Below are 14,553 nucleotides of genomic sequence, written 5' to 3'. Positions count from 1 at the left end.
CTGTGCTGGGGAGCCTCTTCTCTCTGAGGAAGGAGCTGCTGAGCAGCAGTGGCTGAGCCCAGGCCATGGAGCTCACGGGACAGCCCAGGGCCAGCCTCTCCCCGCCAGCCCTGAGGCTCAGTCCTGCTCTGCTGGGTGGAAACGAAGGCGCTGARCTGCCAACAGCTCCCCTGAGTCAACTCGGCCTCCGAGAGAAATCAAAACCCTTCCCGAGAGCCGTCATCTGTCAAGCTTGGGTTACTGTCTGGCACCTCGAGTGGACAGGCTGAGGTTTGTCACTCATGGGGATGGAAGCGCTCCCAAAGCCACCCTGATCTCCAGCTCCTGGGTGAGGCACAGGGTCGGGCAGCATCCTCAGGCACAGGCAGCACCAGCTCCSTGAAATGTGTGACCAAACCGAGGGGACCATCCCCTTGGAGAGTCCCCTCCCTGAGGCTTTTGTCCATGCTGTGGGATTTCTGGGATCTGCCTGCAAGACAATGTAGCTTCCCAGCTCCAAGGAGGATGTGATCTCCAAGGTAGGTGTTATCTTCCRAGTAGGGGTTCCCTTTCCCTTGCAGCCACAGGGATATGGGGTCTGGGGGRTGTCAATACACAGCTGCAGCCCCTGGCACTGCCTGGGATCAGGGAGCAATGGGATCCTGGCAGGGAGGAGGGAAAGCACCAAACCGATGGTGCGGAAAGCACAGAAGGGTTGTTAAAGGAGAGASTGATGCAGACTGCAGAGGGAAATCCGGCAGGAGCTGCTCTCCCGAGAGRCGTTTCTGGTACAGTGGCACCGTGGTGGGGGTGCTGCTGGCTTTGGGGAGGGATGATCAGCCCTGGGTTGTGCCCAGCTCTGTGCCTGGCTCCGGCAGCAGCCACAGGGTTCCTTCGGAAGTGGGGCCGGCTAGGGCTGGCTTAATAATTCCCCTGGCCCTGCTCCAGAGGAGATTGGGAAATGATCTGGGGTTAAAGAAACACAACACGTTCCTGAGCACTGTTTATGCAGTGGAGCCCATCAGCCTGACCTCACAGGAGGCTGAATGAGCCGGGAGTGGGCACGGGACCGGCATTGCTTTAAGCTGGGTCTGCCCTGGGGGAAGCATAGCCTGAGCTGGTTTAAAACCAGCTTTGCTTTGCTTTCACCCCTGGCTGTGGGGAACCGTGGCCAAGTTTCCTGGATCCCTGGGGCACTGATGGAAGCAGAGCTGAGGCTGTTTGTATCCTTGGTCCTTCTGGGCTGAACAGTTTTAATCCASATTTGAAAAGCCTTTGACTCTTTGCTGGGCTGGTTGCGTTATCAGCCTTGTGCATTTTGGGTAACCTTTGCTCKGAATGAGCAAATTCTTTCAGTATCTGTTTGTGCTGTGGCTTTAACACTGAAGTGCCTGATCCCTCCTGGGTCAGAAATGTAGGAAAGCTGATAGGAAAATGTTCTATAGGATCACCTGGAGGTTTGGCATGCTCAGCCCCACCACGTGCCCCTCTTTTGAGCTGCAGGGTTCTAGTTTTACAGAGGCATAAAAGTATTGATGAGACCAAGCACTTGGGAACTGGGACAAGGATTTTGGCAATTTGAAAAGCATCCCCTCAAACAGCAGAGTTTCAGGGCTGCTGGTGAGGTCGTTTGGCTAGACAGGAAGGAGGGAARCATCAAGTGTGGGGTAGAAAGAGGAGAAAGGTTTTGGAAAGCATCACAACCTCCAGTGCAGCTGAGGGAAGCTGCTGCTGAGATCGGTATCAGATAAGAGGGAAACCACAAGGGCAGAGTCTAAGTGGGTAAATTGTTCCCAAGTGGATTCCCCTCAACTCTAAATAAACATTGACACTTCAGGAGCACCTTGGAGCTAGGCTGGGGGGACTGAGCAGGAGGGCAGAGCAGGGGCTGGGGGCTCTGTGCTGTCCCTGATAACCATGAATTGTACAGTGAGATCTCCCATCAGCTCCTGCCTTTGGATGGCATCTGGATGAATTATGGGATGCAAACAATTMATTTCAAAGGATTGACCATCTCAGGAGACTGGGTTTGGATGGTGCAATTAAAYAAAGCAAACTGACGACAGACTGGTATAATCTCCCAGAGTGAAATAAAGARTTCACTTCTTGACTTTTCCCTTCTAAAAAAAAATGAGAGAAAAAAATGAATTAAGTTCTTTCCAATGTGAAGCTCATCTTCAAGCTTTCTGCACAACACCTGATTTGCAGAGAAAATCAGGTCAAATCCAAATCAAATCTTGTTCAAAGCTTTTGCTGGATGTGCTYGTGAGTGCCATCATGTCACTGGTCACACCAGGAACTGGGTGTGGRTGCAAAGTGCTGGCACACAGGGCAGGACATGGGCCTAGCACACGCTCTGCCCATGCCTTCCTGGCCATGGAGAAGCGCTGGGTTGAGATCCCCCTGTAGCTGCCCTGGGCTGGGATGCCCCTGGACCTCCAGAGCAGCCCTCTGCTAAGATCCCCCTGTAGCAGCCCTGGACTGAGATCCCCCTGGAGCTCTCATCCCAATGCTTAGATGTGGCTCCTGAGGCAGACTCATGGTGAGGCTGAAGGCCTGAGGTGCTCTGGGTGGGAGAAGACTCCACTCCAGTTCCAGGGCAGTCCCTCCCAGCACTCTGGAGGAAATGAGGGCAATTCTCAGCGCATTTCCAGGCATTTGGAGTCCAACGGTGCTGCTGCACCAGGGAAGGCTGGCTTTGTGCTTCCCATCCTGTATTGAGTAAGACTGCTTTTGTCTTGRGAGAAAATGCCTTGGGTGAGGGGCTGCCACAAATCCCGACATTTCAATGCAGCACAGCGGGGCTGTAGGTTCCTCCTCCACCCCCATTGCCTGTTGGTGGACACTCACCAGCCTGGTGGCTTTGAAGGAACCATTGCAGGTCACTGGACATGTCCCCAAGGACTCAGAAAGGAGCACAGAGCTCAGCTGGACCTTGCAGGCTGCCAGCAGCTGTTTGCCACGTGTGCTGCCTGGCAGTGGGGAGAGCTTTGCTGCCCAGAGATTGTTCAAATCTGGCTCAAAATCCAAATATCTGGGAGCTGTAAATCTCCCAGGAGTAAGTCTTGCTCTTGCTCCTCTGATGCTTCCTGTGGGGCCAGAAACACCATGTGTACAGCCAGGAAATACCTCAGGAGAATTTGGTGCTCCAGTCCAGGCTGGAACCAATAAATGTGGAAACAGTTATGGAAATCTCTCCCTCCATGAAATCAATCCAAGCCTAGATCAGACCCCCATCCCACAGGTTCACCCRGCAGGTTAAGTTCCCAGGAGTGTCCGTGGCTGTTAGGATCAGCTCTCGTGGCCTGTGATACTGGAGGAGGGACAGGCAGCCACAGGGCTTGGTTGGAAGCAGCTGCTGGTGCTCTCTGAAGGRATCTGGTGCTGTTGGGAACAGTTTTGGTCTCACCACACTGGAGAAAGCCTGATCATTCTGAGTGTTGCCAATGAACCCTCAGCAGCTAATCTGACAGGACTTGTTCTTTCCTCTTTGGGGCTTGATCTGTGAACAGCTCTGGACTTTTTCCCTTAATCCACTCTCAAAACCAGAGCCCACATTTTGGGATTTGGCCTTTCCAAGATGTCCATCTGCTGCCCACTTTGGATGGGCACTATTTCATTTGGCTCAGAGTGTTGATGGACAACGGATTCACCATGGGCATGTCTGGTTTGCCCCTATTGTCTGCTGGGGTGAGGGCAATCCCAAAACACATTCATGGGTTCAATCTGCCAAGATCTGTTGTTTAGCATTTGCTTCTCCTTCCCTCTCCCCAGCAGCTCTCCCTTCCTTCTGATGGGCCTGACGATGACCATGGCAGGGCAGGGCTCCATGGGGAAGTCCTGATGGATGGAGGTGAACCTCAGGCAGGACGGGTCAAGGTGGCCACACTCAGCACCTAAGAGTCCACCAGCAGGACAGGAATCCCCTACCCTGTCTCCACAGGTCTGGTTTTRGGCTTGGTTTGGCCAGTGAAAATCAGATTTTCAGGGAATTCAGCTGCAAAACTCCATCAGCTTTGACTGAATGTCTCCCTTTCTCAGTGACTGACATACACAGCCAGGCTTGAGCAGCTCTTCTTAGAGACAGCAACAGACACATCTCTAGCAGAGAACAGTGTTTTTCTTTTTAAGCCTTGGCTTCAAATATAAGGGCAATAGATTTTCTTTAAGAAAATAAATCCCCAGATTTGTTAGGTTGGCACAGCAGAGGATTTTTTCACTCGCCTTGTTTCTCATTTCCAGCTGAATCATTTTAGCAGGGACTTTTCTAGAAACATTCAGCCTGACTCAGACTCCCAGTCTCAAACATTTCAGCCCAAACACTGAATCTGGCTTTTCTTATGGAAAAGAGAATGAGGGTCTTATCCTTGGAAACCCCAGGCAGGTGTCAATGTTCTGTTACCAACTGCAGTGTCCCAGAGAATTGTTACACTTTGCAGAACCAGCGCTGACAGAGACATCTCCAGGGCCTTCTCTGTCCCTGAGGCATGTGGGGATTTGGAAACTGGCAAAGTGGGAAGTGAAGGGCAGTTAAGTTGTGGAGACTCCCCAGGGAGGTCCTGAGTCACGCTGATGACATCTGTCCAAAGCTTTTCCACACAATTGCCATTCCTCTAGATATTCAGTCATGGAAAGCTCTTCTGTTCCCCAAGTCCTTTTTGTGCCGAGGGAGGAGATGTCTTCAGTGTGTTTCTGCCCAGGACCCTTGTCTCTTGCCTCTCCTACATTGGCAGTTTGGCCATTCCTTTCTTTCAGGGATGGAGGGGGGTGAGAGGCTTTTGGCCTCACAAGGAGCAGGTCAGAGTGTGAGGGGCTCCCCAAGTTTTCATCCCCAACAGAGGGTGGTCCCAGCAAGGCTGGGGCTCTGCCTTTCCTTCCTTCCCCTTGCAGTCCCCACATGCTGTTGTCTCAGGCCAGGTTTGTGGCTCCAGCCCCGTGGGCGATGCCAGCCACGGCTGCATTTTTTGTGGTTCCTCCACACACTTTCCTCCATCCTTTAGCTCTGACTGTCACGAAAACCTGGGTCTGGCACAGACCTTGTGTCTGCCCCTTGCAACCACAACACCCCCATGGATTTCCCCTTCCCTGAGCCAACCCAACCAACTTCGAGCCTCCTCCTTACTCACACTCAACAGCTCATGGAGATGAATTTTCCTGAGCAAATGTTTTTGTTTGGTGTTGGCCAGCTGGGGCTGTGGTGGGAGGCACTGGGCCACACAGGAGGGCATGGGGCAGATCCTGGATCCCAGTGCTCAGTCCTGATGGATTCAAGCTCACATGGCCACGAGTGGTGGCTCTGCTCTGCAGGACTTTGCTATTGGTGTTCATCCATACTTGGCCATCCTGCTGCAGCAAGCATGGACAGAAACCCTCCCCCAGCTTGGGAGCATCCAAACTGCCCAGGAGAGATCCCTGTGGGGTCACATCATGCACAGATAAAAGCCCTCCCACAGCTTGGGAGCATCCAACCCCCGAGGAGAGATCCTGTAGGGTCATACCATGCATGGACAGAAACCCTCTCCCAAGCTTAGGGGCATCCAATCCCCCAGGAGAGACCCCTATGAGACCACACCATGCACAGGCAGAAACCGTCTCCTAGCTTGGGAGCATCCAAAAGCCCAGGAGAGATCTCTGCAGGGTCACACCTGGAATCACTCACCGGGCACAGCCCTGGCAGCCTATGCTGGACTGGTGTGGTCCAGTGACCTGCATTGGTGTGAGAGCTCGTCCACCAGATATAAAGTCATGCCTAGCTGCTCCAAAACCTCAAACCAGTGGCTTGAAGGGACGTTGTAGGGGACCAGGGACACCCTTCTGCTGTCTCCATGGGGGATTTCTCCCATCCTYCCAGTCCAGACCAGGACTCTGCTGGGTCTTGCTGCTTCACCTCTATCATCCCCTCTCTGACTTAAAGGTGGCTGTTTCCCTAACCATTATGGTCCTCTAAACCAACATCCCTAAAAGTGTCTCTAGGGCTGCCCTATGAGCAAAGCTCCCCCAAGATGGGCATGGGCAGGGAGTCCCTCTCAGGGTCCAGGACCCTGCATGTCAGGATTTCTCTTGCAGAAAAGAAATAATGGCTGAGACTGAGCTGGAAATTTTCTGGGGGAAAAAACTTGTTTGGGAAAAGGATAATTTTAAGGAGACTGAGWCTGTTCATAAATTCAAGTCAAATTTAGAGATTACTTTCAGCCTCTGGATTCTTCCATCCTCCCCTTTTCCTTCCCCCCTCCCCCRAATTATTGTTTGCAAAAATTAAAACAAAATGTTTTGGGGTTTTCATTTGTTTAAAAAGCAATTTGCATTTTGAAAATTGCCAAAATATAAGCTTTGGGAGGGTGGGGTCTTTTGAAAGGGAAGCATTGTCATTGCTGAATGAAAACCACGGCGAGGAATTCGTCCTGGGAGACACAGAGCACTGGGACGTGGGGCCCGGGGGACACAGCGGCAGCACAAAGACCACAGTTTCCAGCACACGGCCCCAGCCTGCTCTTCCATTCATCTCCCTCCTTTCCTTCTCACACGTGGAAAATTATGCCCACCTTGACCTTATTTGAGGGATTCATTAGACCAAGGTACTGGTTTTAATGTGGAGAAGATTCCATGGTGCTTTCTCCGCCCAGCTCCAAACCGCAGCTTCCCTTTTTCCCTCTCCAGCCTTCTCCAGGTTTTGGAACATCTGTGTTTAAATGAAATCTGGTTGTTCAGACCCGAGCCTGGCAGCTCAGGTAGAGATGCTCTGATGAAGCTCTGCACATCTGTGCACAATAAAGTCAGGGAACAAAAGGCTTGTGAGGTCCTTGGCAGAGTAAGGCAAAGAAGAGAGAGGGAGACAGAAGGATTGGGCTTAGTGGAGCAACTGGAGCCAAAACCTTTCATCAGAGAGCTCTTAACACCTGGCCCATGTTTTGCTCATAGCTGGGGATGCAGGGGTGCAGGGCTGTGCTCTCCACCAGGTGCAAAGCAAAATATGGGGAGTGGAGGTGATGCCAATCCTGGGAGGTGATTTTTATTACAGCCCTCAAAGGCATTCATTGAAAGAAAATATGGGTTGCTAAAAAGCCACTTGAATTCAGAAAAATTCAAACCAAGAAGCAGTGGCTGAAAATTAAAGCCAGGCCAAAGCATGTTAGGAACAAGGCAAAAGGCTTCAGCACAGCAGGGGATTAACCTCGGGCCTAGGCAGAGGGAGGGCGGGAGCTGTGTTTCCTGAGTGCCTCTGTCCAGGGAAAACGTGGCCAGTGGAGCCACATGCCCTGGGGACATGCACGGAGACAGAGCTGGGATCCAAAACCATCCCCACTGGGGATGGGGCAGGGATGTGTCCAGGCAGTGCCTGCACTCCACACCTCCAGAGGATCCCATCATGGCATGTCCCAGCCTTGTACCCACAAGGACTTGGTGACACCTGGATGGGACATTTCTTGCATTGCCCCTATTCCTGCATCCCTGTGCTATTGTCAGCAGAAAGAGGATGGGTATTTTCCTTCAGTGCCTCCATCCCTGTGYTAYTGTCAGCAGAAASAGGATGRGTATTTTCCTTCAGTCAGACCAAGCCTCYCCCACTRGGCATCTGCAAACACTACAGACAGAGCTGTCAGCTGGCCCTGGCTGGTGGCCAGGGGTGCACAGCACTGGCCACTCCAGCCCAGGCACTCAGGTGGACATAGGCACAGTAATTTCAATAAAAGCCACTCTCCCTGAGTTTAGTCCTTCTGCCTGCAGAGACAGGTGGATCAGGAAAGGTGAATGCTGGAAAATCAGCCACGTGTGTGGGGTTGGGAGGGAACCAATGCCCAGCTCTTTCTTGGTGCCTGGGAGTGAAAGGAAGAGACTGAACCAAGGCTGAGCTGGTGAAAAAGCTGAGAGCTCACAGTGAAGAGGGAGCTGTCACTCCCTGGATGATTGTGGGGAGCTCCCAGGGAGGTTGTGCTGGTCAGACCATGCCTTCTCCCAGCTCATTCACTTCCTCCCTGGAGGTATTATCCCTCAAGGCATCCACAATATTTAGGTCGTTGTCTCTGGATGAGGATAGGGATTACTGTTTTGGGGAGCTCCTTGCAGTTTCTTGTGATGTTCAGCTTCTTCCCTTCTTCAGGATTTTCATATCCCTGGAACACCAATGGAAAATTGAYCCTGGGAGCAGAGCTGGGAGTTGCTCTGCACACTCCACTTATCCCTCCACATTCTTGTGCAGCTCTGCTCTGGTGGGACCAGTGAATGTTAGCAAAGAACTCAAGAGAATCCCCAGAGTTCTTTTTTTTCCTGGCTTTGCAAAAACATTTCTGCTTATCAAGCAATCCAAAGAAATGCGAAGATTTTCACTCACTCTTCGTGTGGGYTCAGCTTTGAATTTTAAAAAGGGATTTGCCAATGCAATCTTGCAAAATACTCCAGTGCCAAGTCCAGCTCTCCTAAATACAAGTTTTAGGAGGAGGTGAGCTTTCATTCTTCTGGGAAAACATGCATTTCTGACAGATTTGAGGGAGAACTAAGGCTTCTGTGAGGTCATGCCCCTCCCTGGAGAAATATCCCCTCGTGTTGATCAACAGGGACCAAATCCTGTGTTTTGTGGCACCAAAAGCAGAGCTGCTCATGAGCCCTGAGGCTTTGAAAGATGGAACATGTGCCCATGTGGTCACAAYCTACAGCATGGATGTCCAGCCCTCAGAGTGAGGGATTTACATGTTTTTCCTCTGTTTGAGCCAAGTCCTGGGGCTGTGCCATGCATACAGGTGSTGCCTTACAGGGGGTTAGGTGTGACCAGATCATTCCCTGTGTTCCAGCCCTGGTCCATGCCCAGGGGAAGGCTCTGCCCTAAGGGTAGGAGCCATCCCTGAGTCCTGCACCTCCAGGAAAAGGTGGTGGTCACTTGGTCACTTGGTTACCTCTGTAAAACAAGGATTGGGCCTTTAAAACCCTTCCTGCTTCCCAAAAGACTTACTCGTGCATTTTGCAGGGCAGGAGTCATGTCCAAAACCCTTTTTGTGGTGGAGCCATGGTGGGGACTGGGGCTGCTCAGCACGTGTGGGTTGAGGGGAAAGCAGAGCTGAGCAGCTGCTCCAGCTGGGCACAGCAGGCTGCTCTTCCTGAGGTTTCCATGGAAGGAGAAAACCCACGAAGGGGGACCCAGAAGTGCCTGGTGCATGCTCCTGTGCCGCTTTCAGCTGCTACAAGTGTGGCTTCAGCGCATRTGGGACTGGGCCAGACCCAAACCACTCCCAGGCATTCCCTTTGGATGCAGCAGGCTCCCTGATGGCTGTGTTCTGTTTGGGAGATGACAGAGGCTCTCACAGGCTGCTGGGCTCATCCGAGGAGGCCAAACCGCGCCTCAGAGCCGTGCCCAGCTCCGTGTCAGRAGCCTCTCTCCCTCACGGCTGGCAAGGCGCTCCCGGGCGGCTCCTGTCACCATCAGCACGTTGGGGGCTCTGATGCTGCTCTGCCAGCCTCTCCTGGTGACGTGAGGTTTGGCCTCTCCACGTCAGCCGGAGGAATTCTGATGGCAGAGCACGGAGAGAGCAGCTCCGTCCTGCTGGGTGCATGGGGACAGAGGGTTCCCCTCTCCCCATCACTGCCATGGCATGTGTCAGCTGTGTATCGTTCCTGAGGAATAATCCGGAGCTGCGCTGTGATTTTCTGGGCTGAAATTCGATAATTAAGCAAATATAGCGTGGCTTTGTGTTGGGAGAGCACCATAAGGTAAACAGGAAGGAATGAGGGATTAAGATGTCTCTGCTCAGAGGGAAGGTGACAAGGCCGGAGCTGTGACACCTCCGTGCTGAGGCGAGGGGCCCAGCTGCGGGCTGGCATGGCACAGCTGCATTGTTCAGGGGTGAAGAGCAAATAAAAGCCACGGGAAAAGAAAACAAGCTATAAAATTCTCGGCAAAGCACAGAGCCCCAGCAAGTGCCTCCTGATGGCCCCTTGACAGCTCYAGGGAGAGGCGGGCGAGGAACCGAGCTTTTGAAGTCTCGGAGCAGCGCTTTGCGAAGGCCCCTGGTAAAATAGGCCCGGTGTTGACTTTAGGCTGCATATGGTGGAGGAATTGGACATCTCAGTCACAGCAATCAGGGCAGGGGGGCACTTGTGGGAATTTGGCTGACTGGGTGTGAGGCCAGGCCTGTCCCAGGCAGGATGGAGGATGCAGAGGCACAAATAAGGATGATCAGCATGGTCAGGGCTGCAGATGAGCAACAGAGCCCGTGGGGTGGAAACTGAGGGTGAAAACAGCTGGAACGGTCTTGGGATGGTATTTGGAGCTTGAACATGTATGTGTTAGAACTGGTGAGGGTGGGAAAACTGGGAAAGTSGGGGAGGTGATTGTGGAAACACTTCCCACAGGGACAGAGGGGGTTCCTGAGGTGCTGGGAAGTGGGAGTTTCACAGCAGTTTGGGGACCTTTGCTGTGAGCAGTAACAACACAAAGTGAGGGTGGATGAGAAGGGACATGAYTGGGGCTTCTGAGGTGGAAAATGTTTCTGACAAAGCAGGAGGTGCCACAGGGGGGTTGTGTGCTCTGTCCCCTAACCATGGGCTGGGCCCTGCCCTCACAGACCACCTGTGACCCACACTGCCAGCAGGGACAGGCAAAGCTGCCTTTATTGCAGTCAGGACTGCAAAATGTGGTCCTGGCAACCTCATTTTTGCCTCCAAAAAGCTGAACTCRCCTCATAGTGTAGGGCAGGAAGGGATGTGGGGCAGCAGATGGCTTCCCACAGCCAGAGGTGCCACCAGGGCCTCCCATCCCTGCCCGCCCAGTGTGACAGGGCACACACAGAGGGGGTGGCAGCAGCTCCCCTGTTTGGGCACCGATGGTGACAGTGTCCCCTCTTTGCCTCCCTCAGCCTGCAACTGCAACCTGCACGCGCGGCGCTGCCGCTTCAACATGGAGCTGTTCAAGCTGTCGGGGCGCAAGAGCGGCGGCGTCTGCCTCAACTGCCGCCACAACACGGCGGGCAGGCACTGCCACTACTGCAAGGAGGGCTTCTACCGYGACCTCAGCAAGCCCATCTCGCACCGCAAGGCCTGCAAAGGTACGTCTCCGCCATAGGGATTGGGATCAGGATCAGAGGGAGCGTCCAGCTCCTCCTTCCCCAACCCCTCCCTGCACCTCCTGTTCTTCCTCTCGCCAAACCCCTCCCGCTCCTCGCTCTCCCAAACCGGTTTGACATTGCTTTTTTTGCCATTTGGAATGACTTGTCATGCCCCCACATTCCCTGCCGTCACCTCTGCAGCCTCCTGGCGAGGACAAGGCCACCCACATTCCCTGCCATCCCCTCTCCCTGGTATCCCCGGCCTCCTGCAGAGGACGCAGCCATGGAAATACAAGTCCTCACTGCTGAGGATGACTTAAAATTATCTCAGGGTTTATCACTTACAAATTGTGCTTCATCTGCTCCTACCCGGTCATTACTCTGTAAGGGCAGAGGGCACAAATCCCAGGTATGGTGAGATGTGGAATTTAAATCATCCTCCCCCGAGCCCCGTCTCCAGCTCCCACCCTTCAGGCAGAGCTGAGCCCACGCACAGAACTTGTCACTCCTCTGGACGAGGAGGGAACAGAAAAAGGGGAAACAAGTTTATTTTGAGCTCAGAGTATTTTGAGGTTTCCTTGTGTGGCCGTGGAGGCGAACTGGGCTTCAGCTGGGGCAGGAGCAGCGAGAAGAGCAAATCCTGCAAATGAACATTTTTAACTCTCAGCTGCTGCTGGAAGAGATGGAAATCCTCATCCTGAGGAGCAGTGAAAGGAATCAAGAAAACATTCAAAAGCCAGATTAGAAAATGCTGGGGTTTCCCACAGAAATCTTCAGCKATTTTCTCTTTAAAGATTCATTTCAACAAGAAATAGAAAGCTTTCTGACTTCAGATGGGTATTTTTGGCTGGGACGTTCTGAATCTCCAGCATTTTCATTTTTTAAATTAAGATACTGCTGGTTTTATTTTCCCTACTGAAAACTGTTGGGTTTTTTTGGTTTTTTTTTTTTTTTTTTTTTTTTTTTTTTTTTGCCAAAGCAGTAGAAGAAACCCTCTTTTCAGACAGTGCTATTGCCCCTTTTTTACCTTGTAAAAACGATCTCAATGAGATATTTTGGACCCTCCCTGCACTGAATATCCCAACCAGCTTCAGCTCTAGCTGATGGTGGCGGGATGGAATCACAGCCTGGGTTCTGAGGGGAAGAGGAGCTCCTTTTTGGGTCTGAGGAGACAGAAGAAAGGGAGGGGTGTTGGGGTGCTGAGTTGCTTCCATGGACCCCCATTCCACCTGGCTGCCATGCATATCTGTGCCTTTCTTCCAGATCCCACATGGATCTATGTTGGAATAAAATCCATATTTCTGCTTAGACGGCAGAAGTTACAGCCTGAGGTTGGGGCAAACAAATGGGAATTGGGAAGGCAGGGCTGGGCATCCGTCATTCTCCATTATCAGCATCACTGATGTCCAGAGTCTAATGTTCTTTTACCTTCCTGCTCCCCCAAAAGGGGTTTGGGGTGCTCCAGGGGGAATTTCCCCCCTCCCCAAGGACCGTGAGCTCATTCCCAGGGCTTTGGTTTATCCCAGCTGCCTCTGGGGTTGTGGTAGGATTTGGGGGAGAGAGGAGATCTTTGTCAGCCATAGGGTCACTGTATCCAAAGGGCTTTCAGTCCTCTGGGATCAGCACAGGGAATCTGGAGCAGGGAGGGGATGCTCCAGGGTAGGATAGATCCCATCCCCTGCCCATCTCCAGCTTTTCCATCCTGGGCAAAGGCAGTCCCTGCGTCTTATTGATCCTGGCATTCCCACGTGCCCATTCCTGACTTTCCCAGCTCTCCTGCTGGCCAGGCAGCTGTTCCCGTCTCCTGTSTGTCCCTCCTTGCTGTCCTGGCCCTTCACTTTCACCGACAGCACCGGGTCCTGCCCAAAACCCCAGCCGGGTGGCATCTGCAGGTGCCATTCCTTCCCAGCCGTTCCGTGCCTCAGTTTCCCCGAGGGAACACCGGGAAGACATCACTGGCCTCCAGGAGGTTTTTAGGCTGAATTCCCCGCTTGCAGAATCGTTCTCTCTATTAAATCTTCTTTGCAAGTGCCCTTTTTTCTCTTCTTCCGCACTTGAAACTGGAGATGGCCCAATTTCAATGCTGCTCCAGCCCCCCGTGGTTTGTAACAAACCCGTGCCCATCGGAGCTGCCAGACACAAAGATTTGTGATAGCTGTGCTGGAGACGAGCAGCGCCCTGCTCGCAGCCCATTAGAGCGATTTCACAGCCCTCGAGGGGTTTTTGTGGGGTAAATCCACCGTCCCATACAACAGCGGAGAAACCAAGTTCCCTGCAGCACCGGCGTTCTTTTGAAAACTCCTTTTCCCGAGCTCTGTTCGTCACACAGCGGGGTTTATGTTCCCTCTATTTTTCTCTCCTGATTCGAGGCTTGTGCTGAAATAATTGTTGAAAACAGGCAGATTTAAACCCAACCCCCGCATTTAACAGCTCCAGCCATCACTCCATTGATAACAACATTCATTTACCATCTCACAAAATCAACACTCTCCCAGAGCCTCGTCTCGACTGAATGGGGTTAAAATGAAGGAATTAACCACCCTGAGCACCTGCCACCTCTCTCACCACTGCCTGCCCTCTCCTGCACCCAGCAGAACCGTATTTTCTCTGTATTTTTGCTATAAAACCTGAATCTTTCATCCATCACACCACTCTGATGATGCCCCACACGGAACACATTTAAATAAAAGCATTTCAGAGAGCTCTGGTGCCACAGGAGCTCGYGGCAAATGGGCTCTCACCCACCCCAGAGAGAGTTCTGGTGAGCTCGCAGCAAATGCTCCATGAAAGAGCTGTCAGAGCCTTTTCTTTATTAATTCAACTCCATTAATTCAGCCTAACAGACATATCCAGCTAAGCTGCCTCTCCTCTGCCTCGCATTCCTCATCTCCCACTCCATCCCATGCACGAGGTGCCTCAACTCACAACACATCAAACGTCAGCAAATAGAAGAGGCTGGAGTTGCATTGTTTTAAATGGTTGGTTTGGGTAGTTATGCAAAATGTAACATTGCAGAAATGTTTGCACAATGTCTCCTTCTTTTTAACTTGGAGAAAAAGAGGATCCCACAAACTTTTGCAGGAGTTTCAGGGCATGGGGTGAGGCTCAGGCAGAAAAAGGTGAGCAAAAAGCAGAGCTGGGCAATACCTCCTGCCCAGCGCAGGGCTGCCTGGCTTTCCAACAGCCAAACCTTTAATAATTGTTAAAGAAAAGATTTTTCTAATGAACTGAACTTCAGATCAGCAGCGCAGGTAAAGGCATGAGAAGCTGGGCTTTAAGGATAGCTTCCCCAATGGATAACAGGGACCCAGCTGTGCCAGGTGCTTTGCTCTGTGTTTSCTTCCAGTGGTTTCCTTGCAAAACCAATAAAAGCCTGGAAGTTGTCAGTGGCCAGAGATGCTCTGGGACAGAGCCATGCCAGGCAGGCCATGGCACGGAGGCTGCAAACCACAGGCAAAGGAATCGATGACAGATGGAGAAGGGATATTGCATGGAGTGGCAATGCTGGGTGTGTGCCAGGGCCTGCCAGGCTGGAGCTGGG

General features: G+C 52.3%; 1 protein-coding gene across 1 annotated transcript in view; it reads left to right on the top strand.

Moving 5' to 3' along the window:
• NTN1 (netrin 1) overlaps nucleotides 1-14,553 on the top strand; it is a 95,900-nt gene that overhangs the window by 40,744 nt on the left and 40,603 nt on the right. The window contains exon 2 of the mRNA XM_057383303.1: nucleotides 10,824-11,012. Coding sequence (XP_057239286.1) covers nucleotides 10,824-11,012 — 189 coding nt within the window. The remainder of the gene's footprint in view (nucleotides 1-10,823; nucleotides 11,013-14,553) is intronic.

This window comes from Malurus melanocephalus, unplaced genomic scaffold (genome assembly GCF_030028575.1).
Source record: "Malurus melanocephalus ecotype Western Australia unplaced genomic scaffold, MMel_1.1 scaffold_622, whole genome shotgun sequence".
Classification (NCBI taxonomy): domain Eukaryota; kingdom Metazoa; phylum Chordata; class Aves; order Passeriformes; family Maluridae; genus Malurus; species Malurus melanocephalus.
This window is presented reverse-complemented; position numbering and strand designations above follow the sequence as displayed.